Raw genomic sequence first — 27,853 nt, forward strand, 5'->3', positions numbered from 1 at the left:
GGCGGCGGCGGGAGGTTACCCGAGGTGACGCGCATGCGCGGTAGAGGAGGCGGCCCGGCGACCGCGGGGCGTTGTGGGCAATGTAGTCCCGGCGCCGGGCGGGCCGCGCACCCTCCGGCGAGCCGACGGCGCTCACCGCGCCGCCCGCCGCTACCGCCGCCGCCGCCGCCGTCCTCGGCCGGGCGGGGCCGGGGCGGGGCGGGGCGGGGCGGGGCGGAGCGGGCGGCGGGGGTGCGCCAGCCCGTGGCTCTGCGCGGCGGGGGGGGGGGGCGGCGGCGGCGGGGCCGCCGGCTGCGGGCGGTGGCGGCGGCGGCGGCGGCGCCGGCTGAAGGGCAACGGCGGCGATGGGCGCTGTGGGGTGAGTGACCGGGCTGGGGGGGGGGAAGCGGAGGGGTAGGGGGGAGAAGCGATGGGGCAGGAGATGCCGTGCTGGGGGGCGCTGGGGGGGCAGTACTGGGGCAGTGGGGGGCAGTACTGGGAGCACTGGGGGGTAATATTGAGGGGCTGTGGGGGGCAGGGGGTCAGTATTGGGGTAGTGGGGGGGCGGGGGGCAGTGGTGGGGGGGCAGTGGGATAGTGCTGGTGGGGCACTGGGGGGGCAGGGGGATAGTGCTGGTGGCACTAGTTGGGGAAGGGGGTGAAGCTCTGGGGGTGCTGGGGCAGGAGATGCAGTGATGGGGGGCGCTGGGGGGGGGCGGGAGGTGAAGGTCTGGGGGCACTGGGGCAGGAGATGATGGGCACTGGGGAGCAGTGCTGGGGGGGGCAGGAGGGCAGTAGTGGGGGGCAGCGGAGGGGGGCAGTACTGGGGGGAAGGAGGTGAAGCTGTGGGGGCACTGGGGCAGGAGATGCAGTGATGGAGGGCACTGGGAGGACAGCACTGGGGCTCTGGGGGTACCGGGGGGGGCAGGGGGGCAGTGTTGGGGAGGACCCCAGTGCCCCCCCATTCCTCCCCAGTGCCCCGGGGAGGAAGGGCAGAGGTGGCTGACAGAGGGGAAATGCAGGGGCATGGGGGGACGACCCTGCAGCGGGGAGCGAGACCCCCGGGAGGATGGGTGCCCCCCCCCCCCAACAGGGGCACCCCAACCCACCTCCCCGGGGGTCCCGCTCCCCGCTGCTGGGGAAGCGGACGCTGGGGCAGCTGGAGGGATCTGTAGAGCCAGAGGGACTGGGCTGGGGGGGCAGGTTGCCATACTTGGGCCGGGGGGGGGCATGGGGAGGTCTGTAGGGCAGGGAGAACAGACGGCGAGGGCGCTGGGGCCGGCGTGCCGCTGGAAGGAGGGCTCCCTTGTCTGGGAGGCTGTCGGCCGGCCGGCGGGAGCCGAAACAAGGGAGGGGAAAAGCACCCGGGATCCTTTTGCTGCGATGCTGCGTGCCGTGGCAGCGGAGAGGGATGCAGGCGTCTTTGTAGGGAGAGCAGCGCCGAACAGAGACGCCGCCGAGCAGGCGAGCAGGCCCCTGATGCTGATGTTGTCATCTGTGTCTCTGTTATGTATTATTTCCAGCTGATTGGTAAAGATGGAAAGAGGGAGAGGAGGAGGAGGAGGAAGGAACCTGGGAGGCTCTGGCCTGCACAGGAGCATTTATTCCCAGTCCCAGCAGCAGTACCATTACCCAGCCTCCTCCCAGGGGGGCTGCATGGAGATCCAGGAGCTGGCCTCCAAGAGGGTGGACATCCAGAAAAAGCGATTTTATCTGGATGTGAAACAGAGCTCCCGAGGCCGCTTCCTGAAGATCGCCGAGGTCTGGATAGGAAGAGGCAGGCAGGACAATATTAGGAAAAGCAAGCTGACCCTCTCCTTGTCCGTGGCCGCCGAGCTGAAGGACTGCTTGGGGGACTTCATCGAGCACTATGCCCACCTGGGCCTGAAAGGCGGCCACGGTCACCGGCACGAGCACAGCAATGGCAAAGAGCAGCATCCCCGGAGGCGACAGCAGCACCCGCCGCCTTCGCCTCCGGTGTCCGTCGGCTCCGAAGAGCACCCTCACAGCGTCCTCAAAACGGAGTACATCGAGAGGGACAACAGAAAGTACTACCTGGACCTGAAGGAGAATCAGCGAGGGCGCTTCTTGCGGATTAGACAAACCATGAGTAGGGGACCTGGCATGATGGGTTATTTTGGCCACAGCTTGGGACAGGAGCAGACAATCGTCCTTCCGGCGCAAGGGATGATTGAGTTCAGGGATGCTTTGGTCCAGCTGATCGAAGAATACGGCGAGGGGGACATAGAGGATCGCCGGGGGGGAGGCGATGAGCCCCCGGAGCTCCCCGAGGGCACCTCCTTCCGAGTGGACAACAAGCGCTTCTACTTCGACGTGGGATCCAACAGGTACGGCATTTTCCTGAAGGTAAGTGAGGTGAGGCCGCCCTACCGTAACACCATCACGGTTCCATACAAAGCATGGACACGGTTTGGGGAAAATTTTATCAAGTACGAAGAAGAGATGAGGAGAATTTACAACAGCCATAAAGAAAAAAGAATGGATGCCAGAGGGGACAGTGGTGAAGAGCAAGAGGGTCTCGAATAGAGTGCATTGGACTGGCCATCTGGCAAAATAAAACAAAACAAAACAAGCAGAAATTGGTGAGAGGGACTGACCTATAGTAATTTCAAGTTGCCCCATTTTTTTGTAAAGTCCTTTTCCGGTAGTTCTTGCTAACTCCGGTCCGTAATGTTATAGGAGTCTGGTTATCATGTTAAATTATGCCCAAAACATCTCCATATGTCTCATGAAAGTACCAACCTCCTGAGTCCGTATGAGTCAGCTGCTTCGAGTGTTGAAGACTATGGAAGTACGCATATCAGCACAAAAAAAATCCGGCACTCTGACCTTTAAATAGTCTAGATAAGGCTTGTGTTGCACTTCAACGTGATCCAAAAAAAAACCAAACCCCTAACCAAACCTTATGCTGAAATGTATCGGTTTCTGCTTATGATGGGTTTTCTGGGACTGAATTCTGCCCGTACTCGGTCAAAAGGCTGAGCAGCATAGCCGTAGGGCATTTATGGCAAAAATCAACTTCACATGAATTGCTGGTATGTGTATGAGGAGAGGTAGAGGTTTTAAAATTGGCATCTGCTGGTTATTGAGTTTGAAACGATATTCCGTGTGAGTAAAACCTCGATAACTGGTCAGACCTTTATAACATGCTGGTGAAAAGCAGATTTGTTATTCATTTTCTAGTTTTGTGCTGACCGAATAACCCAATTATCCCAGGATAGCGAAGCTCTACTCGAGTGCTAAGCCTTCTGAATTAATGGCAATGAATAATAACCCACTCCTCATCTACGTGTTCTCCCCGTGCGGGGCTGGTGATTTTTTTTATTTTTAATGCATTTGTCCAAAATTTCAAAAGGTATTTTTGTATTAGGGTGTTATGGGTTCCAGCAGGCAGCTGCAGAGCGGGTATTCGGAGGTGGAGGGACCGCCGCGACCAAGGCTCCCAGCTTCTCTCCCAAACGTGAGATAAATGCGGTCGTGACGTTACCCATGCGAGGAAAACACCCGGGCGTTTTCTCCTCCCGCTGCAAGAAAGACCTTTGGGGGGTTTGGTGCACCATTAGATTCGTATAAAAAGGCATCTCTCTCTCTCATACCTACCCGTAGCGTGTTTCGGAAGCTGTGGTTAACGCTGCGTCAGGTTTTCTGTCGTGTTGATTTTACAGGTGTTGTTGTTAGGAGATAATATCTCTGCAGTGCCATCACCCCCTTCCCACCCGCTCAGAGCTGGGACTGTCATCAAGCAGTTCGATTCCTGATCGCCCACCACCAGGTTTCAGCGTCGTCCCGCTGAAGTCTCTGTAACGTAAATTTTACATCTTACGATATAAACTCTGCCTGGACGGAAAATGTGTACGATTACCTGTTTAGGAGGTTGAAGAAAGATTTTTGAAAATTCTTTGCTGTTTCCTAAAACATGAATAATTATAATGTAAGGGGGTTTTCCAGCCCTCGGGTGACCAGCTCCTTCCCCTCTGAAATCAGCGGGAGTTTGATTGAGCTCCAGGTACTTCCAATTATGTGTTGCCCACCTTTAAGATTTTTTTTTTAAGTAGGCATTACTATGTCTAATCAGATATTTGTAATCATTTGAATCAGCTATTTTTCCATGCAACCATTACATGTGGGGTTTTTTTAATCTGTTGAGAAATGTATTTATCTCCAACCAGACCATTCATCGCTCTTAGTCTGGACCCACCTGCACGCTGCATGGCCACGCTCAATCCGAATGCTATTACCTGTTAATGTCATTAACCATAAAGAAAAGTTGGGGAGGCAGGGGTGGGAACCAAGAGGATAATCTGGACTTTAGTTTGGGTACTAAAACTACTTGATCTGTTTTAACTTTAAAAAAAAAAAGGAAAAAAGAAAAAAAAAAAAAAAAGCTTGCACCAAAGTCACCAAAGAACCTTTAGGAAAATGTTACGGTTGTGACAAGAAGTAAGGAAGTTAATTTCACTGTTTTAGGTGATTCCCCCTTTAGATAAAACCACACATAGCAGTTACAGCAACCAAGCCTTTGGCTTAGTAGTGTCAAAAACTCCCATCCGTTTCTGTGTAGATCACTCTTTCAGGTACTTTTTCAACTCTCGGAGAGATGTTCTCGCTCCACCACTCAAACAGCTAGCGGACCGTGATGAATCAGCTGGAGGTTAAATGGGGTACTGGTTCATCATCGCTCTTAGGGCTTTGGTCCCAATGGTTTTAACAGGTCAATTAAAAAGAAACAAAACCAACATTAAAATAACTCTATGTCCTATTATTGGTGTGAAACCAGAATTTAGTGAATGAGTACTTGATGCGTACGTTAGCGTATCGCTGACTGCTGCTGCCCATCACAGTGCCTGGAGTAAAAAATTAACTTATATTCCAACAAACTGGAGCTATGAATGTACAAACTTTTTACGCTCTCCTTCCTGTTTCTACGTGGCATTCCTCCCCTACGAGCTTGACATCTCCCCATCCCAGCCTACTTTTGACTCAAGGGATCATAAAAGCTCCTACGTTGGAATTAGCCTGAGTGACCGCGTGTGTTGTAAGTGATCATGCCTTCCCTGTGTTCCTGTAGTGTTGGTGAGGAAAATACTTGCGACGGGCAAAGAGACTGGAAGGGGATATTTTCTTCACTGTTTTAAAAGAAAAAAGATGAGAAATGGCTTTCCTTATTGCTGCCCATTTTTTTAAAAAACCCTTGGTCTTTTGTTAATGAATTGGCCTTCTGATGGCATTAGTTTATTGTAAATATCACCCAGGAATTCAGCGTCTGCTGGCTACTGGGTCAGGCTCGGTTCTGGCACGCAGGTATCCTGTAGGATCCACTAATGCATTTATTTACTCCCCTGGCGCAGGATGCACCTTAGTATCCAAAACTGGATCGGTATCTTCACGTTCATAGCCGATCACCCATGGGTAGACTACTAGCCACAGGTTTCCACTGCAATGGAAAGCACCGATGTTTGCAGATGTTGTCGTTGGAGGGTAATGCAGACTCACTCGAAATGTAGCAATGCAAGACTTTTAACGGTGAGATTTGGAAACGGGTTCCTTGTTATTTTTGGCAACGCGTCTTCAGCTTCCGAGAGCGGCGATAACGTGGGCTGCTCGCATGCAGAAGGGCCCATCGAGATGCTCGGGAACGCTGAATCCCTAATGCGTTTTAAATGTTTGTTCCTGATGCCCTGAAACTGCCATGTCCCTTAAACTTGAGAAAACACAAGCTTATTTGCACTAGAAAGAACGGCCAAAAACAATCCTTAGGAGGACAGGGTGAAGAGCACCAGTCTGAACCTCTTTTTCTCATGAGAGAATTTCCTATTCAAGCCCTCACCTCTGTTTCAAAATTGTATGGTCCCGGCAGAAAGTCTGTCAGTTCAATAATTAAATCGTAATGCACTTTATATTGTGTAAATAATACTAGGAGCACATTTCTGCTCCCGCTCTGGTAAGGGGATGCTTCAGTAACGTAGTCTAATGCTCCAAGAAGCCGTCTCGTGCATGCACATGTCTGTTAGAGACCTATCGTACTCGCTTGGTCCAGCTCCGCTCGTATGTTAGAGGAGGACAGGCGCTATATTGAGGATCCTCTCAAACCACCAAGAGTGGGACGGTTTTTGGTTTTTTTTTCAGTTGCGATTTGCAGAGCTGCTGAGCGTCCGCAGCCCCGCCGTCGCTGCAGCTCCTCGCCCCTTCTGCAAATCAGGCCCCCGATGTTGCCGCCGAGGCTTAAACCCAAGCTTTTCACCTATAGTCTCGACAAAGCCAAGCCCAGCAGCTCCCTCGTACTTGGCTTTCCCCGCTGCTGGCACAGAAGCTGGGGCGATCCCTAAAAAGCTTACCCGGGGTGGAAGGGGCTGCAGAGGCTTCCCCTGCCTTGTAGCCCCAGGGGGATTTGTGTTGAGTCCAGCCCATCGAGCCGGCTTTCTTGGTAAAGTACAGAGGCAGGGGAACGCTAACGAAGGGTCGGGAAGTGTTTTGCACTGGTGCAGCGAGGGTGACCCACCGGACGCTCCGGAGGGGATGGCAAAACCCGCCAGCGCGGGTTCGTCACGTCAAGTCTGGATGACAGACTTTACCCAGCAAGAAGCTGCAGCGGTTATTGGTAATCTACTCGTCGTCTTAAGTGTTTCTTATCTGTATCCGATATATACAAATTCATATTCGCATATAGGCATTAATATATTTATGTGAGTATATTGTAGCCTGTAGTAGCTCGTAGCGAAATAATCTTATTTATCTGAAGTATGCAGTCTAAAGAGGGGACGGTTTTCTCCTACTACTGGTCTGGATAAACGCGTTATTTCACCGAGAGCTGGTTGCGTGCTGTTTGTCGTGGCCCTTGTAAGATTTCTGCTTTTAAGCGCTCTCATCCCTTAGGTTTTCAGCAAGGCTGCAAGGGAAAATATAGTCAAAAGAAGGCAAAAATCTTCCTTGGAGGCGTCGTTGAGGTGAGGTGAGAGCTGTAAGGAAGAGGCAGCTGCAGGTACTGCTGGCCACATCGTGTTTCGGTGTCATTTTACAACCCTTGGGTCTGCAAACTTGTACTACCATGTTCATAAAATCCCAGGTAGAAGTATTAAAAACCCATTCTTCATACAAAAAAAACCCCAAGCAATTACCAAAATCAATGTCAGCACACTTTTTTTCTGCTAAAGATGTTGTAGTCTAATGATTGCATGTTTTTTTTTTCCCCTGTGGCCTATTGAAGTGGCCTAAACTCACAGGGAAGGGAGTTAGTATTGGTTAGGAAGCCTACTGCTGGCTTGACTTGCAGCCCTTTTATCCAAGTGTAGTAATTTTTATAGCAGAAAAAGGTTTATTCTTGTGTATTTTAATTGGGCAGATTTTGCACCAGGTCAAAAATTAATTAATAAGCGGTTTTAGTTCCATGGCATTCCTACTTTTGCTGTACGTACAGTATATATATACAATTTATAAAGTAATTCTTTAAGAAAAGTATACCTTCTGTTTAATTTTCTATGCTGCTTCCTCCAAAATTAAAATGCCCTTTATTTTTAATTACTTCATGTGTTGTGATGTCTAAAATTCACCTTTCCCCTCCTACCCCTCCATTCCTTTCAAGTAAAGGTTGTATTTGAAATAAAGAGTTTATCCAAGTAAGAGTGGAAATAAAGGCTACGCTTGACGTATCACTTGCATAAACCCAAGCGAAGCTGTCGCCCCACAGCCTCTGCCAAAACAAATCGTCCCTCTGGCGTTGATCCCGGCAGCGTGAATGCTGGCATTGGGGAGCAAAGCTTGTCCAACATATCCAAGATTTCCTGGGAGAGCGTGCTACGTCCCCATAGACACCCAGCAGGCTGGGACCGCGGACCTTGTCCCCTCGGATGGGCGTGTTGGTGGTGGCTTGAGGTGGCAGCAGGTTTCGGCCATCCTCCTCATACCTGCGGATGATGCCATATACACAAGTTGTTTCCCAGCCATAGGACAAACTGCCCGTTGGGCAGCGGGTATATCATCTTTACATTATTAATGCTAGCATGGTGATGTCTTCTGTTGACCCATCTGTCCTTTCACTTTTATCTGGAGTCATTAAAATTTCTTTCCATAGATACAAAACCAAGCAAATTTGAGCATCTGGAGAAACAAGATTCACCCGTTGGGCTTTTTTCTTCTCTGTAGAAGTGAAACCTGTGGTTCATGTGAAGGGTCTTGGTTGCCCTCTGCGTCCTACATGCTTGCAGTTCGTTGTCACTTAGCCCATCAGTGCTGCGAAATCATGGCTGCGGACATTTTGGGGTGAGCCTGTCTTGCCTAAAAATGGCTGAATTCTGTCATGACCGCAGGAAAAAAGCCCCGGCCAGGGGACAAGGTGCTTCTGGACTCGGGTGTTTTGGAAAAAGCTAAAGCCAGATCTTCCGCTGCTCTGTTTCTCCAAAATCTGCAGAAGCTTTCATGGGCTGACACTGATTTTTCTTCCTAATATTTTGTCATGCCCATGTTCAGTTCCCCACTTGTACCTCCATAAAGGCAACGGTATTTTAAAGCATTGAGGTAAAATAAAATATCAGGAACTCCTGATAGATGACATGGATTAAAAATTGGTTTACCAGAAAGGTCAAAGCATAAATTGAGGTTTTAGAAGGCTGACGTTGTTTTGGCGTTTCTGTGATGGATGTAATTATATTGTTCCTTCCGCATGCCGAGGCATCATGCGAAACGTGAACCTGCAGCCTCGGGGCTCTCTTACGTACATTAACTTCTAGAAATGTGTACGCTGGATGTACCTTCTGTCCCTTTCATTCTTGTTGGACGTATTTTGTGTTTGTACTGTGTCCAGAGTTACTGGCCTAGCCTCGAGGTGCCTGGCTGCCACCCCAATAAAACCGTCATTAACGACTTGCTCATTCACCTTCCTAATTGATAGGCTACCTCGAAACGCTTGGAGTGGCACACGGAAGTTGCTAGCTCTGTACAGAGTAGCCACCATCAAGAAAAAAAGACATATTCTGTCTGTTAGGTGTTGCAGACCCATCCTATGTACTAGTATTCAACAGGGCAGGATAACAGCTCCTGCCTTGGAGCTGTTGATCGGAGATGCAGCCGGTCAGATGGGTTTCTTAACCGCGGTGGGGGAAATCCATCCTGCAGGCAGAAGAAGTTTGCGTCCAGCTGTTTCTTCATCTTCATCATTTGCCACGCAGAGATTAATTGGAGGAAAAGATCGCCCTTCGCGTCGTTTGCTGGAAGACAGCTAAAGCTAAGGCGCTCTGCCCAGCCCCACTAAGCACAGTGCTGACAGAACGTCTGTGAATTTATATGTGACACACAGATTAACAGAGAGAGAAGGGAGAGAGGAATATTAAATACATATATATGCATATACATACTAAAAATAGTGATTTGTTTCATGTTTCCAATAGGTCCTTCCCTTCTGAGATGTTAAAATGTTAGCTGTCGTCTTTTCTGTTTTCCGTATCAGAGATGTTCAACATGCAATACGAGCAAGGAGATAGATTTCACAAGCAATATCAACGTACTATACTATTAACGTTAAATCTTTACACTACAAATCGCATGCAATAGAATCTGCATTTCAAAACAGCAGAGAGTATGTGGGATAAAAGACACGGGTTAACCTCAGGCTCTTACAAGTATTCCCATCTGGTCGTTGTTCTGAGCGCATGTTGTTGGCACGATGCGGAGGGAGAGGGGGAGTAAGAGCAGAGATAAGCGCTTCCCACCGAGGCAGAGGAACGAAAAGGCAGGAGGGGGCGGAGGGAAGCGAGGACAAGATTCGTGCTCCAGGGAATTGCAGAGCATGACGACCGGTTTTATCTGCGGTAGGAGGAATAGGTGGCACCGTCAGCGCTGGAGTCCCGCAGAGCCGGGGAAGGAGCGAGAGCCTGGATCCTAACGCTCCTCCCGGGGACCAGAGTGGGTCTCTGGCTGGGTCTCCTTACTCTTTGGGGCACATCTGGCCGGCAGCAACACGCTCTGCAAGCGTCGAGTCTTGCCGACAAACCCGTCAGAGCCAAGCAGGTCCAACGGATGGGCTTACTGCTTTTGCAGCTTGCTTTTTAAGACTCGAGTGGCTTGGCTCTTACTGCGCTGGGAGGCTTGCCCAGGAATACCTGCAGAAGCTTAGGGGAGCGTACAAGCGTTGCTGGCCCGTCAGGTTTGCTCGTGCCATCCCGATTTATGGATGCTCGCGCGTCGTTTTCACCGGAGCCTTGCTCCGCACGCTGCGGTGATTGCCTCCTGCTCCGGGAACTAGCCGGGGCTGCGTGACGGAGGGTTATGTTATCGATGGGGCAGCTGCTCTTTTCCATTGCACAAGAAGGGTGTTGGTGAAGGCTGGAAGGGTTCAGAGGGAGAGAAAGCGGCTTTCGAGACGCAAACTCCGTGCCTGTCTTTGCAATGGGGTTTGTGTCCTTTTTAACAAGACTCCTTGCAGAGGATCACTACACGTATCGCCTTTGTTTTCCTGGGCACCGGCGTTGGTGCTCTGAGGTCTGATGTACAGAAGCGGTCGGTGTTAACAGCTGTTGAACACTGTGCTTTGAACGAGTGAAGTGCTGTAATACTTGCGAGGACTCTGGAAAAGCTGTCAGTATCTCAAGCTGGGCCTCCTGATAATGGAGACTGGATCACTTTGGCTTTATTCTGCCTGTGCCTATGTTCCCCACCGATGAAACGGGGTGAATGATACTTCCCTACCTCAAAGGGTATGCGGTAAAGACGAGTTCCTTTGGCGTTAGAGTTTTTGTGATGATCTGATACTGATCAATACTGATGGTCTTCAAAAGCAAAATAAGCAGAAATGCGGTGTGAAACGTACTGATTAGATACATATGCAGTGTGTGGAAGGTATGCGTAGGTAAGGCTTGGATTGCATACAGAATGATGAATGAAGAAGAAACCTATATGCTAGAGGAGGAGGGAAGGTTGTAAGAGATTGCGTAATTAAGCTCTCTATGCATATGTCCAAAGCAGTCAGAAGTAAGGTTACTCAGAAAATCCTTAGTTCTGGCACTTCCTGACCTTCGATTTCTCAGTTTTCCAACTTTTTTTTTCTCCGCTGTTTCATATGAAGCTATATCAGCATACTGTTCAGTAACACCGGGTTGTTCAATAGATTTTGGTTTTCAACCCTGAATGGAGTCTGACAAGCCTTGCAAGAGCTCCTCCACCTCCAACTTCCCTTCCAAGAAGGAGGAAAGACCAAAGCAGTTTAAGTGTGAGGACCACGAGAGGACGTTGTATAAGATGTACTACAGTGGGGCTGGCAGGGACCTCTGGAGAACAGCAGATGTGGTCCCCCGTTCAGAGGTGGCACTAGCTAAACCCGACCCGTTCCTCACACTGGTTTTTAGCCGGACTGGTGCTCAGTGGTCTGCAGAAAGTTACAAAGGAGTAGCCTACGTGACTCTGAACTTAAATCTGCAAGTACAAGGGTGCCTCTAATGGTACGTTTCAGGGTCCACATGGCAAAAAAGCACCTATATTTTTCCCAAATTGAACAACCTGGAAAAAATCTGCTCTTTTAAATCTCCAGTGATAGACATTCCCAGCCTCCCTCCCCAAGCTGTTTCAGTGGTTCACCCTGCTTACTCTCACATACTTTTCCTGCTGTCCAGCCCGTCTGACCCTTGCTTCCATCTAATTCTATCACTTTTTGCCTTCCAGGCCATTCTTTCGAGAGGAGTTATGGAAACAGTTTGTTCCCTTCCTTGCTGCAGCTCTTTTACATAATTAACGACTGTTGTCAGGTCTCTTCTGCATCCTTTTCTAGGCAAATACAAAGCCTTCCACCAAGGGTAATTTTTAGCCCTCGTCACGTTCTTGTTGCTTTCTGATGAGTCCGTCTTTTTCCTGAATGCAGAATTACAGAATCCAAAATTGGGAGAGGTATTTTCGCTGCAATCTTAGCAGCTTCAAGTGGAAGGATTGCAAACGATACAAGGTTTTGTACACCCAGTACACTGTTTTTTTGCAACAGCGTACTTGCTGCCTCTGGACCAGTTTATAACTCTGCATCCTCCCAGGTCCTCTTTGGTAGAGCCGCTACCAAGGCAGTCAGTTCTCACTCTCTGTCTGTACAGTAGTTCGTGCCCTTCTTTAATAGTTTTAGAAAATCCGGGCCGTTAAAATACTGGAGCACACGTCTTCCACAAGGCTTTGCAATAGAAATCTTTTCTGTACATGATGGGGCGGCAGAACACCATCTATCATTCATGCCCTTGCTTATTTCTGAATTGGACATAGAAAAAATAGCCCTTCAACAGGCATTCTCCTAAATTCTAAATATCCTCTGAAAAACTAAATATTATGATGTTCTCCCCATCTTCATGATAGAAGCAGTAACTCTAGCACTAACAAGATACCTGTTTAATCACAAATGTAAAGAATGCATCTAGTGACAATATAAGCTCCTTGTGCCAATTTGTTTGGAAATAAACGCTTTCCCTTGTGTTCCCAAATCTCCAAGGAATGTTACACAAAAGTTTATTTTCATCATGCAATAATGTGAATAGTCACCAAAATATTTACATGAACTTTGCTACGTTTAACCTACGTTTTTTTGTCTGAATTGGCCCTCCTCTCTGCTTGTTCTGCTTCTCCCGTTTCCTCTCCTACCATTGTCATTTGTGCTCGTGCTCCGTCTTTCCCTCCTCTAACATCTGTGGGCTTTCAGATTTTCTGCAGCATTAGTTTGGCATTGCTGTTACTTGTCTCTTACAAATTGGGATCTCAAAGCAAAACTGGCCAGCACTTGAATTTCAGATTTTCGTGATCTGTCTAGCAGTAAAACACTCCATAGAGGAAGAACGCATTCTGCTTTGGACAGAGTCAGAGCATCCAGTCATTATTGGGACCTGGCCCCAAGTGAGCAAGACGCTCAGCGTTGGCATTCAGTCAATGTGGCTCTGTCTTCCACGGGGATGTCCCTCCTTCCACCAGAGAAGTTTTAAGTCCCGCTATTGATTTCCTTGGTGGGCAGCTACACATTCTGTGGCTCGGAAAGCCTTTCGGCTACCTTGTCTTAACGTGGTTGTGTTGCCATCTCCTTCCCGGCTGCGGTGCGAGCAGTGCCCACCCAGCCATGCCAGATAACTGCCTGAAGAACCCAGGGGTTTTGGGTTTTTTCCAACTCCCAGAAGCTTCAGCCGCGCTGAAAGCTAATTGGATTTTCCTTAGTAACATTTTTATTGTGAGGAGATCTGAGAGCTTTGTGTAGGTATAACTGTAGAGAAGTTCATCCTGTTCCATGCAGGTTCTCACCCTGCTCTATAATCACTCGACACGTATATCCGAGCGCCTTCCAGAAGTGCATTTAAGCATATGACTAACATCTGTCGAGCCGCAGTTGCTCTTTCTTCTCTCCTCTTCCTAGGGGAACGGCTGAATGTGCCAATCCAGTCCTGGTGTTTTGAACATAAATTAATTATCCCTGCTGTTCTGCCTTAACGCTGTAAAGGGTGAGCTGAAGCACGTCGTGTGCTGGCAGCAGCAGACCCCGACGGCTTCGCAGCACGGGAGCAAACCAGAGGGCTCGAGGGGGGGCAAAGTCCGGCGTTCGCATCGCTCCCACTGCTTCCCTTGGGAACTGGTGTTGAACTGGTTTGTCTCTGGAAGTTCCCCTTTAACGGTTGCTGCTTTGCAAATTGTCGGTTTTGCTCTGAGCGTAGCATGGAGGATTTTGCCGTGCTGCTGTGTGTTTGGGAATTACCTGATGTAAAAAGACCTCTCCTCCGGGAAGCTCGCAGGGGGAACCTAAGGCCAGAGACAGCACGTAGGTTCAGGCAGAGGAGAGGTGACGGAGCACTACTCTGAATTAAATGAAACTCGGCGAGCAGTCAACAGACGTATTTCTTTTTGGGATGCATTCACGATAACTGCTTTCTCTTTTCTTCCCGGTTTTTGAACGCCCCTGAGATCTCTGTAGCGCCGGTCAGAACAGATAGTTGTAAGGGAACTGAGCTGCCTCCGAGGGCAGTCTCTTTGCCGAGACGCTGATGAACTGTGAAAAGAGTTTGAAAACTGTAGCATTGTGCTGGTGCCACTTGTAATAGAGTTCTTCCCAGCGAGGCATCGCAGCAGGGATGAGCAGAGGCCGCTGACAGCCAAGAACAGAGGGCAAGGCTTTGATTCAGTTCTTTGCGGTAGTATTTATCCTAGATCCTATCACTCGGTTAACGCATGCCGAACGCTTTGCCTGTTGTGGCAGGTGCAGGATTATACTAGCGTGCCTGTGTCTAGTAGTTAGTCCTCCAATCTGGGAGGGATTTTGGGGCAGAGTGCTGTGTTTCTCTGAGCTCCGATGCTTTTGCAAATTCACGACGGTAAATACCAGGGGAAGAACTAAACACAAGGGCCAGCACTAAAACTTTGTTTGACTAAACCATTTATGTGTTTTTAGCTTCTAAAAGCTCTCTGGCAAGGGGGTTTTGTCAGCTGGTGTCAATTTAACATGTCCGTCTCCCGTTCCACCCCTAATCATCAAAAATTATTTTGCTTTCAAGTCCTCTAAAGCTGTAGCGTGTCTCCTGTTGATGTGATCACTTTCCTTTCTCTCTGAGATGTAAAAGGTTTTGTTGGACCCTTCCCGAAGGTTGTGTGCACATCACTGTAGTTAGTGGAGAAGGTTTTTAATTTAAGCATTTTTAATAATCCCCCCATCCTGGTAAAATTAGGGAAAGAGTTTTTTGGCTCAAATGCTTACTTATAAAGCTGAGAATAGGTGCCGTGTTTCACAAGGTGAACCAAACCTTGTGCCTCTTATCTCAGAGCATATCCTTTAAACTGGCATTTTGTTTCTTGCTCCATCTGGTTGCAAAATGTCAAGGTTGCTAAAGCAGCATGGGTAGCAACCCCTGTAGGTGTTTATATGGCTCAATGTGTAGGGACATTTTCCTCTCACTTTGCTCACAGGGGCCAGTCCTGGTTGTGCTGTTCCTTTTCCCAGTTTGACCACTAAGACTTTTTATCAGTCTGGTTCACGTCTCGTGGGCAAACTGGCTCGAGAGCCCTAAATCAGTTTTTTTCTCAGAAGTTCACCACCTTTTTTTAAGCCCTTGCTTATGAACCTCTCTGGAAATGTTGTGCAAAGCCCAAATGTGCTTCGGTTCCCTCCATCCCTGTGCGTTCGCTAACTGCTGCAGCCGATGTCGGACAAAAAAGACGTGTAGCTGGTTATAATTTTCTCAGGCAGTCGTTTTCCTCTGCGTCTATTTTGGTATGCTTTGGCCTTAACCATTCCAGGGACCAAAGGAATCCTGTTCTGCAGCTCTCATCTGCTTCTGCAGCCGTTGCATGAACAGTGGGGCTTTGGGAGCTGTTAACTCTAGGTTGAGGCAGGTTCTTGTGGGGCTTGGGGTGATGCTGCAGCAAAGTAGTAGTTATTTAACCATACAAGCATTCATTCCCTCTGTGATCGTTCTCATGTTGAGTAGGGTTGCATGAACCGGTTACCTGGGGCAGATTTGATCATGCGCTTACCATAGGCTAGCTGCTTCCTCCGAACAGCTAGCGTGCAACATCTCGCTTGTAGACAATGTATGACAGCCTCCCCAGGGATGAGTTTTATTGTGTCTTCTACGAGTATCGCTCTGAGCTTAGACTCTTGCTTCTCACCACATCTCGATGCTGTGCCTGGATCCTTTGTTATGTGCAACCTTAATTTTATTTCTCTGAACGCAGAAGTAGGCTGCAGTCTGGAATTATGCGTCTTGAGCTAAACGTTGCCAGGATTTCATCCTCCCCGGTACATTTAAATTGGTTGCAGAATAATTGGAGTCGCTTTTTTTCTGTGTGCGTAACAGCAGGGCGCTTCCACATCAGTTTGGGAATCGACCCAAGGGTTTGATGTGGGTTAGTAAATTCAGGTACGCGAGATGAGCATAGCCGCAGCAAAGTAGGTGCGAAGATGTTGAGATAAGAGCTGTGCCTCTGCCAAGTCTCCCGTCTACTCTCTTACAGTCCTGCACTGGCTCCGGTTGCTGCAGTGGGTGATGATGCAGGGAGCCACCAGGACCAGGGACCATCAGAGCCTGCATGTAGGACCTGGCTCAAAGTGGCAACAGAGACCTGAGCTAGGCAAGGGACCACCGCCCGCATGTATTCTATATCACAGTATAACTACAAAAGGAAGGCGTCAGCAGCTTTATCCTGGATACCCCAGGAGCCCAACTCTTTTAGTCTTCCTTTTCTGCCTCATGGGACTTTTAACTCTTGCCTGGTGCTCAAGTGAGGCAGCCGCTCTGGAGAGCGTACGGACATTTCTGTCCCGGGATCGGCGTGTGCCAGCATGCAGTCTGCACGTAAGCCTGCTGCATCCCAGCCCCTGCACTCGCTAACAGCATTTTCTGCTTACGCCAGCACAGTCATCCCTCAGCGCTGTCGGGGGTGACCCTTGGAGTTAACAAGTGATAAGTTCCTTCTAGCTATCTTATTAAAAAAAAGGAAGAAAAAAAAGAAGAGGGAGGCGCTGGAGTCACCCGATGAACATTTTCATGGATGCTGCCAGCTTTTAACTGTGGGTTACCTTGGTGAAAGCATATTACAGAGACTTTTCTTTTAAAAACAGCTTAAAACTGCCAGTTTATTTGGCAGTGCATGTTTTGTGCTGATATGCGTGCATCCCCAAGAAAACCCACAATCCAGAGCGTAAGGCAGAGGTGGTACCCACTTACTCCTCCCTGCAGCAGCACACTGCAGCTTAACCTATTGCTTTTCTCACCTCTTTTCTGCTTTTAGGAGACACCCTCTAAAGTAGGGATAACCTCCCTAAACATCCTTATCCCTTTTTAGACAACCCACAGCCTCACAAGGTTTCAACAGCAGCCCACGGTTTCTGAAAGCTTCTCGCCATTTCCAAGATGATCCGAGAACGGGAAGGGACTGCAACTCCAAACCTGGCAAAGATGCAGTCGCTTTTGCTGGCTAATAGAGGAGAAGATGTCACCCCCAAAGTATTTCTGCAAGCCCCCCGAAAGGGGAACAGAAAGTTAGAGGAGCATGCTCTTGCGACATGAGCCGAGAGGTAAGAGTGAGGACCGAGCCACGGCTTGGACTTTGCAGGCTGTTTTGGAGAGCACGGCGGCTCTCTGGGGTGGACTGGTCTATCACCTCCGTTGTTTGTCTCTGAAGCTCCTCCTGAGATGGGCTTTGAAGTGCCCTCCTGCAGAGAGATGCAGCCTTCTCAGCCCCTCTGTGCCACAGGAGGAGAAAGAGAAAGCACCAACTGGAGGATCCTCTTTACTTCCTCACCTTCTCAGGCTCTCCATGTAATGGAGTTCCTCCTCCTCCTCCATGCTGCAGCCCTTGAGCTGTTGCAATAAGCCCTAGAGCTGCTCTCTCTGGTTGTGCAAAACCTATGCTGACCTCTTCCTCTCGGCGAGGCTGAAGATGCTGAGCAAAAGAGAACAAGCAAGAGGCTAAGACATGGGTGTTTTTCACTTGCCTCAGCCTAAACACCAGCCTCCTCCAGACCTTCAAGCCTTCCAAGAACTTCCCACCTTTCTAGCCAAGCATTTTGTTTTCTAGAAGAAGAAAAATTGGTAGTTTTGTGCTAGCAATAGCTGGAGTCCTCTTTTAGTAGTGAAGGCATTTTCTCCCTCTCCTTTGAATTTTGTATGAATGCAGAAACTAATGTGAAATAAGAGTTGTAATATCAGGAAGGGGGAGATCAGAACAGAGCGTTCCTCTGGATAGGGTTTGATGCAATTTGAAGCTGCTTGTAGAAGAGTGGCTGGAAGGTAAAATGATTTGAGCTAAAAAACCTGATTCTGTTAAACTGTGTTAGTGATTCTTTAGTATATGGTCCAAAATAGCTTTGTCATGACCTCTGACCTCTAGGAAAGATAACCGTATTTTTGATCTTAGATTGAAGGTGCAATTCATACTGGAAGAAACTTATGTTCTTTAGAAACCATCTCAGGATGGCATTTACTGTCAAAAACATTGCATGGAAACTTAAAGAAAACAAACCAAAAATCACACATCTGAATCAACACCAGTTGAGCGTTTACAGAGCGTTGTTGCTGAGCTAACCAACCACACTGAATTCAGGTTATGTACGAGTTGTAATCCACCTTTCTGCTTTCATGGCGACGCAAAATTTCCGATAAACACCTGTGTACCGCGACAAGAGGCTGCAATTAGATGAGCAAGGAGCTCCTGCTTTGCACCTAGGCTCGATCCATTGACTGTAGAGGTGTCATCCCCCCCCAGTGAAAGCGGTCCCCTCCGATCTTCCCATGTTGCCTCAGTGCTGCGGCGCCCGTGCAAGGTGGTAGAAGCTGAGGTGGGTGTTGAGTTGGAGGGGTGTATTTCAAGGGCAGCACTTGGTCACCAGCTCTTGTCTAGGATGCTGTGGCTTTTTGTACAGCAGAAAAAAAAAATTTCTGGTTGAATTTCAAGTTTGGGGACTGTTTTCTGCCAAGCAGCCCCCCCCCCCCGTTTCAACTGTATGTTATTCTCTTTTTCTTGCCACTGGTCCTGTTACGCACCACTCAACAGCTGCTGCATTTAATCCCAGAAGCTGTAGTTGGTAGCGAGCAAAGTGATCTCCATATAACCTCTATCTTACTCATAAGTGTGCATTATGAAGCTTAACTGATGGTAATAAAATGTTTTGCTTTCAACATGCGGTCCCTGTAGTCCAATGTTCCCGTCTTCAGGCACCGTCATTACAGCAAGGCGATGTATTGGAGTTATTCTGCTGCCCCCCAAGAACGTGTCTCGTACTGCTGGATGCAGGCATCATCGACGTCTAGCAACGTGTGTGGATATGTAGCGAGGAGAGATGGAGAACACCGAGCAGAGCCCTTTCTGCAGTAGCGAGTTGGTGGTACTGGTGGTGGCATCCCCAGGTAGACACAGCAGCTGCGGTCGTGAGGTCCCTGTGAATAAATTTGTCACGTACACGTTGCTCCCCTTGACGTGTTTGCTCTTTGATGAAGACCGTTTCTTGATGGTGGAGGAAAAACTGCTGCAACGGGAGGACTTGCCGAGGCGCTTGGTGTCTTGCTTGGCTGTGACCCAAAGGTGTAGGTTCTCGTCTCCATGACATCATCGCGCAGTGCAATCTTGTGTTAGAGCCTCTTCGGGCACTACGGTGGTATGTGGGGGGAGAGAAACAGGTTGCATGCCTCCTACTTGGGGTCCTTTTCATCCCTTTCACAACTGCTCTGCAGGTTCGTGGTTCTATACATTGTTTTTTTCTTTCCTGCATACAAAAAAGGGCATTTTTATGTCATCCTGCATGATGGATATTTTTGTGCGAGGGGGGAAAAGGTGCTTCTTGTCCACGTTGAAGTAATTATACAAAATGCAGAAAGTCTGCATTTGGAATTTCATTTTGGTTTACACATTATTGATGCTTTTATTGAAAGCATCTTTTCACATATAAGTCATGTAAAGGTCATATGATTTTCCTTCTCTAAACTGAAAGCATGAATTTCAAAGCAGGGATCTCCAAGCATCATTTATGTGGTACGGTGGGTTGCATTAGCCCTACAGCTGGTATTTGTTGAACAGGATGCCGTTTCCCATACTTGAAGTTTATAGCGTTTAGTTTCAAAGCGGAATTTCCCAGGCAGAGCACCCCCAGAATGGTAGCAGTACATACCTAAATATATAGCTTTTTCAGGCAACGATAGCACAGCCTTTTCCTGGAGATTGCCATTTTGTAAATAAGCTTCTTCTTGAGCAGCGTGGCTAGGACTACAAAAGATGGATGATTATTTCTTCCCGGAATCGGTCTTCCGCTGCAGGATCTGTTTTTTGTTGCGATAATTAGCATAGAATTAAAAATGGCCCCGCATCTTCAGTTCGCATTATGCCTCTGATACTGAGCGATCTGGGATCGCATTTTACTTGGCAATAGGCTTTGTCTGGGAATCGCTTTATTCACCACTGAAAATCAGCATTTAATTGTGGTGCACAGATATCTATCTGTAGGCTTCGACGCAGCAAAAGCCTCCGCCTCCAAAAATAAAACATTGCTTCTAATAAACTTTCAAATGAGGTGTTTTTTGGAGACTGGAAAAGTTGCCAAGAATATTTAGATGAAAAACTAGCATGCTGGCTGAAGCAGGATTTTACAAATGCCTTTAAAATCCACAGCTCAGGCTGAAGGTAAGGTCACGGGCTAGCACACAGCCTGTTCTCCCAGAAAACCTGTAATAGCTTTTCTTTTTAAAAAATTAACAGGGTTGCCAGTCCAGGTGGAGGCAAAATTGCAAGGAGTCTCAGACGTGGCCAATGGTGTGTCCTTAGGACAAACTAAGGCAGCACAAATACAACATGATGTGAAAACTTCCTGGTGAGAACAGTGCAGAAAATTACTGAGCAATTTGACGCAGTGTCCTAGCATTAGATTTATTATCCACTTCCAAATCATCTGCCAAAAATCCTTACAGTCGGAAGACAGGAAAGAACATGTTATAAAAAGACGTGGAAAACGAGCAGTTTTGGTACGGGAGTTTTCGCACTATATGTAAGTTTTCAATACATACAATGTTTGGGTTTGGTCTCAATGTTGAGGTCAATGGTACTTAAACCAAACGTTATCCCAGCACCTACGTGTAGGAAATGATGATATATGCCAGTGTCGCAAGATCAGGCTTGAATACGGTCCTGCAAGATGCTCCTTTGCCCAGCATAATGCTCAACGATGGCTTTTAATCCTGCAAGACTCCACCATCATTTAAGATAAAGCCGTGGTGTGCCAGCGGGCACACTTCTTCCCCGTAGGGCTTGCTCTCCTTCGCTGATGGACTTGTTCCTCGCCTGGGTGGCAGGGTCGTAGCCACGTACACGCGCTTGCGTGCTTTCCCCAGACCTTGCTGGCTTTGGCAACCGGACTGGATATGTATCATTTCAGCAGTTTTCTTATTATCTGGATTGTGGACTGAGATGGTTATGTTTCCCCACCGTACACCTGCAGAAATCGCAAGCCCTCCTCGCTGCGGGGCACCACCAGTCTCGCCCTGCCCTTCCCCAGCTCCCACATCTTTTCCAGGCTCCATTCTTTCCAGTTGTATGTCTGCAAAGGGGGATCTACATCTATAGCCCCTGGATGCGCAACCTTGCTTTTTGCTTGTTTAAATACAGGTCTTTGTGGCAGCAGTGGAAATAAGCGACCTGGGTTTGTAAACTCTGGTTTTTTTCCCCTGGGGTATCAGTGTTATCTGCTTCTGAAAAACCGTCTCCCTAGTGCTTGCTCTCTGATTACAAAAATGTCTGCAGCTGTACCTGAAGCATACCCAACATACCCTGCCAACTCCAGCAAGTCAATACTTTTGTTTTAAAAAGAGCTTTCTCCACGTAAAAGATTCGTACCCATCTCAGACGGACCAGATGCTGGACAGCCAGATGTTGCCTTGTACAACACTTGGGAGAGTTGATGGCAATGCCTGCGGGGCCGGGGGAGCCGCTTAGGCTATTCAGTGACCTTTTTTTTGGAGTGCCTACTGAAACATAGTGAGAATTGAAGGTCTGGTTTCCCCTTTGTCATTTGCCACTTCTGTTTTGGGAGGAAACACCCTGTTTTTGCAAGCGCTGAGCTGCTGAGATAAGGGGACAAAGGGCACTGCTGGAGCATGTCCCAGCTTGCAAGGAGCCGCTTCCAGCCCAGGGTGAGGACTGGGACCAACACAGACCTTAGCGGGGAGATTTTCTGCACCCTGTTTCCAGTGAGCGGGGTCGTTGCTTTTCCAGCACAAGTATAAAGGCAGGGTTGGGCTTGCAGCTCGACGCAAGGGAACAAAAAAGCAGATGTCAGCAGCTGGAAGAGGTGATGGGGCAGTCGGTGGGAAGCGCATGTTCAAAGAGAGAAAGGGGAAGTGCCTGACGTCCATCGGGATGAATCCTCCTTTTCCAGTCTCTTTCCAGGAGCGTGCTGATCCAAAGTCCTTCTCCGGAGCATTTTGCTTCATGAAAATGAAGACGGGACGTTAGGAACGTCAGTGTTTACTAGACCACCTTCATTGTCTTGTTCTTGCATTAATTGTCCTTTGACTGGTAGGGTGGTTAAGAGAAAAAAAAACAGCTTAATGCGTAGTCAGAAAGCTAAAAAAAAAAAAAAAGCAAACCACAAATAAATAGGTAAATAGGCTAACTGTATGATAGCGTGTAAAAGGAGGCAGTCTGCGGTGCGACTCCTCTGTAAAGTGCATGATAAGCATTGGCGAAGCTTGTTGCAGACACTGGGCAGGCTTTCCAGGGTTGCTTTTGCTAGACTTTGAGTATCATAGTTGCAAAGACTCGTAAATGTTCCGAGAGACTCTTGGTTTTGGGGTGGTTTTTTTTTTCGTAAGCTGTGACCACTTGCTTTCTGAATGGGTTTGTAGTGATGGAGTTAATGGAGCTGTTCTTTATCGTAACCTAAAAGGTGTCAGTCGTTTGCTCGTATGTGTCCACAAGCTGAGCCGTAGCATTATGCATCTCTCCGCAATGGTGTAATTTGAAGCACTTTTGGTGTGGCATGTGCAGTTGCAGTGCTGTCTGTTTTTACTTTCACCCCTAGCTATCCCCCGCATTCTAGCTGTGTTTTGGACTCTGAACCAAACCGACTGAAACTAGCACTTTAAGTACTAGTAGTCACTTTGCTTCTGACTATATTGAGCACTGCACTTTTGTAAGTACTATTAGCACTAAGTTTTGAACTGTTTATTTTCCCCAGTCTGTTTAGCCTCTTAGGCGCGGTGTTAATTACTTAGGGGCCATCAGAAGATAATTTTGAGGTGTACGTGACCACTGTCTGGTGCCTGACTTCCATTACATATGCATTAGCGATTTTATAAATTAGGGAACTAAACCCATCCAAGCTTATTTGACACAACAGGACGAACATCTAAATCCCTGACGTCCAGGCAGACGTGGTTGTTGTAAACTTTGAGGTCGTCCGGAGACCCAAGCGCATGGCTTTTAAAAACACCAAAGATACAGGAGAAGTCTCAAAAGGGATCGGGATGGTGCAAGAACGTCTAATTTACACTTGGAATTGAGCGGACCGCAGGACGCAAAGCAGACCCAGAGTGAGAAGCGTAGGGCAAGACGCTTTTGGTTTTGGTACGAGACCCCGGTCTGCGTTAGTAGGGTCAGTCCATGGAACAGCGAAGTTAAAACCAGTCTAAGATGCTGGTATCAATAAAGACTGCGCTCAAGCCATTGCAATAAAAGCCATCATTGTGCCTGTACTGAAAGTGCTGTTGAGATTGATTGTGGGCTTAAACTACAGAAGGTATTTTTAAGTCAAAAAACTTACAGATAATTTAGAAGATGGAGCATAATAACCATGGGGTTTGCAGTTGAATTTGAAAAGCGGTGTTAGGAGTTGATCACATCTCGTGTTAGGAGGCAGCTCAAATGTGCACCGCTATTCTTGTTAAATTCCTGTGGTATTTCAGTATGGATGGTCAGGGACCAGAACTCCCTTCCAGCAAGAAATCAGTAGGGTAGAGTTTGTAGTAAACATAGTCATAAATCTCTTGGATATGAAATGGGATGATGATCCCTGGGATGCAGAATAATCCGGATTTTGATGTCCCAAACCATCCACTCTCAACCAGCTGATGGTGTTTTCCTTCTTTAAAAGCCCTTGTGGGTTTTCCGTAGCAGCAAATAAATCACGGTGGTCGCGAGAGTGCTGCGTTTCCTTCACGCTGGGGTACCCGCACTTGGGACGCCTGCTTATCCTTGTTGATGAGCCAATAGTTGATCCAAGTCCTTCTCTGGCGATACTCCTTGATGGGAGTTTCTCCCCGGTGATACTTGATGGATAAACCCCGCCGTTACAGCATGATCAGTTTGAATGGAGAGAAGCAAATTAGGTCTTCTCCTTCACTGCTAGCAAGCGGACATGATGAAAATAACCTTCAGCAACAAAAAAAATAGGTGTATTGGGTTTGCTTGTTGCAGCAGATGGAAGTATTTTTCTTGACCAGCTCCAGTTTTGGTGGCTGTTTTTGCTTGGGTTCAATTCAAGCTTCCTTCTTTGATAGACCTTCATGGGTTTGGGTATTCAGTGGGAGTTGAAGGTCGTTAAAAAACACAAACCTCCAGCAGCCCAAAGTATTATGCTCTTATGTCCTCTATAGTTGGATTTAAAAATGGAAATGTAAATAGAATCCAGATTTTTCTTTTTTTTTTTTCTTCTTTCCCCCCCCAGCCAAATTAACCCTGCAAACCTAGCTTTAAAGAAATAGCGCCTGGTGATGTTGCTGCTGTATCTGATCCCCTCAAAATGATAGCAGCAGAGGGGATGGTCTCTTCAGAAAGTACCTCGGTGACTCAGAGTTTACATCCCGCTCACCATCACGAGGACATAGGCGAGCCCTTTGGAAAATTCAACCCCCCAGTGAGCTCACTTGAGTTCTTGGAAATTAAGCTTGCAAGAAAGGGGGACGTGGAGCAGGTCTTTTGTTTGTTTGTTTTCCCCCGCAGGTGTAGTTTTTTGCCCCTTGGAGTTGGCATCTTGTCCTTCGGGAAGGTAAAAGTAAGCGTTTTCTCCTGCGTGGCACACGTGAGGCCCGAATGCAAAGCCTAGTACAGCACCTCTCGCTTTGGAAGGACCTTTTAGGCGGAAAAAAGCTCTTGTAGGGATTTTTTAGTTCTTTGGGCTTTAAGATGGCTCATGGGAAGCGCATTGTAACGACACACAGGCAATGTTTTACCGACCTTTTCTTTTTCTCCAAGAGAGACTTTTTAATTTGCTTCAACAGTTTAGAGTTTGTTTCCTTCAAAGGCTTTTTGGACCCATGCAAATGCCCTTGAAATGAGTCAAGTTTATCAAAACAAATTGTGCATTGCAGGAAGCAGTCTCAAAACGCACACACACCCATGCACCTATCCACGTGTACGTGCATGTGTGTATGTGTGTGTTTACATAGAGATAGATATATTATTTCCCCAACCGTTCCTTTTTTTGGGGGGTTGGTTTGTTTTTTGGTTTTGTTTTCCCCCGCCCCCCAAGATATTAACCAAAAGGTGTTTTAAAGTCATGGCATGAAAACTCCTAAATGTAAATCTGAGTACCTTGTGATGCTAATTAACAGGTTTTTCTGAAACTTTATGTGATGCTTACTATTTTTCTTAGGAAGTTTTGTTTAATGTTAGATCATTGTTCTGGAGGATGTTGGTCCTACTGGCATTAAACTAATGGAAATAAAATGCATGTGTTACAAGTGTAGAAACGGTGAAGAATTAAGTGTGAACTTACTGTACGATACCGATTCTGTTTTCAAACAATCTGTTTTGCTGTTCAATAGTTGACATATGGAAATGCCAATGTACTGTAATTTAGCACTTTTCTAATGGACCCTGTTCTCACTACGCCTGAGGGAAGAAGTGGGTTTGGCGTGGGGCCGTCTGAACTCAACCTCTGAACCTTTTCTGCATGTTTCGGCACCAGAATTGGCCAGGGGGAAACTCCAATTTGAGGTTTTCTCATCGGTTCGGTGGCCGGCATGGGGCGGAGGGGCGGTGGCTCTCCATTTCCCTGGCCAAATCAGGACAATTTGGGTGAAGACCTCGCTGCGAGTGGATGGACTGGCAGCATCCCGGTCCACCAGCACATCCCTGCAGGAGCCAGGCTGGGGACGGGCTGTCTGAGCTGGGGTGGGACAGACATGCATCTGAAAAGCAGCTGAAGCAATCCGCAGACCCTGAAATGAAAAGGCAGAAGGGTTAAACTACCAGCCACCTCCCTCCAGCCCAAAGCCTCCTTTCCTAGTGTTAACAGGGTGCAAAGTGTTACTTGTCATGTACTGTACTGAAAGGGTTAATTGATCAGTGACTGTATTGTACTGTATGAAAACTCATGAATTGCCTTGTATTGTTTCTAATGGACTGTACCATGTCCCCCCACCGCCCACTCCCAACCTGTCCCCAGGTTTTCCAAATGACGCATGTTATCAGTTAGGTCCTCCAAACTCTCTGGTGCTAACTCTTCTGTATCCGATGGTGCTTCTGCGGATGCTAACTGACGACATGCCGATCCAGAGCTTGAAGTTCACAACGTCTTTATTGTCTGTTTGTATGAAGTCGACACACACACGCACGCTCATGAAAGAAAAAACAAAAGATAAACTTGAATTTGTTTCAAAGCATCATTGACAATCTAATGTTTTCTATGTCTGCTTTTATTTGGGATGGCTTTTCTAGAAAGCAGCGCGCCAGCACCTTCACACCAGGGGGGGATTTCGTCCCGTTCACGCCGCGGCAGCTCCTCCGGCATCCGAGGTGAGCTGCTCCCTTGCTGGCTTTTCAGGCTCGGTCGCGGGAAGTCGATCCATCAGGAGCCAGCGAGGAAGAGGAGGTGCAGGTGCCTTCAAAGATGCCTGACCCTAAAAAGCAGCCAGCATCCCCGTGACCGCCCCATCTGTACGTAGGTGGTAGGTGGGCACCGAGGGTCTCGAAGGGGAGGAACCCACCCCTTGCTTTGTGGCAAGAATTGGCTTTTTATGAGAATGGAGGCAGAAAATTGAGTCAGGGGAAGCCGGAGCTCCCAAAGGCACCTTCATCTCTTTCTGGCATCACTCATCTCCGCTGGCAGAGGAACTGCCTTCCGAGCCTGGGGTTTTGCAGGTGACACACACCTCGGATGGCGTGAACTGACCCATCCCCTCCCAAACCTCCCCGTCCCCGACGCGAGCTGCTTTTTGGACAAAATAAAATCTGACTATATTTTATATCGATTTGAAAACAAAGTCTGATATTTACCCCTGTTCTCAACTGAATTTGCATATTGTTGTTTGCCACGATACTTGTTCTGTCTTAAAATAAATTTGCTTACTTGTGTAGTCTTAACTGTCTGCTCTGATTCTTATAATCGGATTTATTGCCACTCCCAGGTGCCTGCATGGCGGCTCTCCTTTGGGTGCTTCCCATGAAGGCGAGAAGGAAATCTGCCTGCCCGGGAGGGGAAATCATTTCAGCCGAGACTCAGACTATAAATGTTTCTCTCTCGGTTGTCTTGCATTCATCTCCCCAGGGCTTTTCAATTTGACGCCCTTTATTTTTTTCCAGTCTTTCATCATCAGACCCTTCTACCCGGTAAGTGCGTGACAGAGGAACGGCTGAGCTTTAGCCCGCTTAATTTAAGAGATTAAATTGTTGCTAACTCGTTTCTTGAGGGTAAGTCATTTCCAACAGCAGTATTTTGCATTTGAGAATGAAGGGATTTATGGCTATGAGCTTGCTGAAAGCAATGAGCAGCCGAAAGCTGTGGGCATCGGCACCAGCATCTGACACCAGTTCGGTCTTACGGCACGTTGCGTTAGCGGGAAGCTGGCATCAGTCACTGGAGACGTTGCGGCAGAAGGCAGCGTCCTCAAAAGGCTGGAAAACCAATTTGCACATGCGTTTCCAGGGACGTAATCAAATCAGCCAGTGGGTTCAATAAAAGGAGTAAGCAAATATTCCAGATTTGTGTGCGCTTGCAAACAAAACCTGTTGCAAGGCTCTCAGGTTTTGAGGGGGTTTTCCCCCCATAAAGCTATTTTTGGATTAAAAATGTTGCGGGCTGCTGCAGGAGGGCATTTTATATCCCCTTAAAGATGTATCTGTATCTAAGAGGAACATTTCAGGGGCGTCTGTGTGAGAGCTTAGGCTGTCACCCTTCCTTCCCATCAGAAGCTGTCCCTGTGCATATGTTATGGCCACAGAGTCCCTTTTCAGTGATTTAGCCCCCTCTCCAGGCACTGTCCCCCCTCTCTTTGCCTCTTTCCTCCTCTCTGACCTCTCTCCGGCTTTTTTTCCCAGTTTATCAAGGTTTTGTAGATGTTTCCGGCTGCTCCTCGCAGTACGAGAAGCACTGCCTATGGTGATGGACGCCGGCACGGGAAGGAGGGAGCAGAGATGAATCCCATGGGGAGAAGCTGGGAACA

The 27,853-nt window shown here is 48.0% G+C and overlaps 1 protein-coding gene across 4 annotated transcripts; it reads left to right on the forward strand.

Annotated features, from left to right (window-relative positions):
• Positions 1–255: 255 nt before the first annotated feature.
• PURG (purine rich element binding protein G) lies at positions 256–26,774 on the forward strand. 4 transcript variants are annotated; one of them, XR_011322482.1, is made up of 3 exons: positions 256–358; positions 1,502–17,001; positions 17,844–26,774. XR_011322482.1 is itself a non-coding variant. In XM_069772965.1 (3 exons), the coding sequence occupies exons 2-3, from the start codon at positions 1,515–1,517 to the stop codon at positions 3,755–3,757; spliced, it is 924 nt and encodes a 307-aa protein (XP_069629066.1). In that variant the 5' UTR covers positions 256–358; positions 1,502–1,514; the 3' UTR covers positions 3,758–26,774. The 4 variants fall into 4 exon arrangements, 3 of the variants coding, with proteins under 3 accessions (XP_069629066.1, XP_069629152.1, XP_069628943.1); XM_069772965.1 differs by having other exon boundaries at positions 1,502–2,345; positions 3,665–26,774; XM_069773051.1 differs by having other exon boundaries at positions 1,502–2,345; positions 16,770–26,774.
• The last annotated feature ends 1,079 nt before the right edge of the window (positions 26,775–27,853 follow it).

The sequence above is a fragment of the Haliaeetus albicilla genome, chromosome 1 (genome assembly GCF_947461875.1).
Source record: "Haliaeetus albicilla chromosome 1, bHalAlb1.1, whole genome shotgun sequence".
In the NCBI taxonomy this organism is placed as follows: domain Eukaryota; kingdom Metazoa; phylum Chordata; class Aves; order Accipitriformes; family Accipitridae; genus Haliaeetus; species Haliaeetus albicilla.

What these genes read in the sequence shown, in the direction of transcription:
- PURG (XM_069772842.1), top strand. Translation starts at nt 1,515, where the DNA reads ATGGAAAGAGGGAGAGGAGGAGGAGGAGGAAGGAACCTGGGAGGCTCT.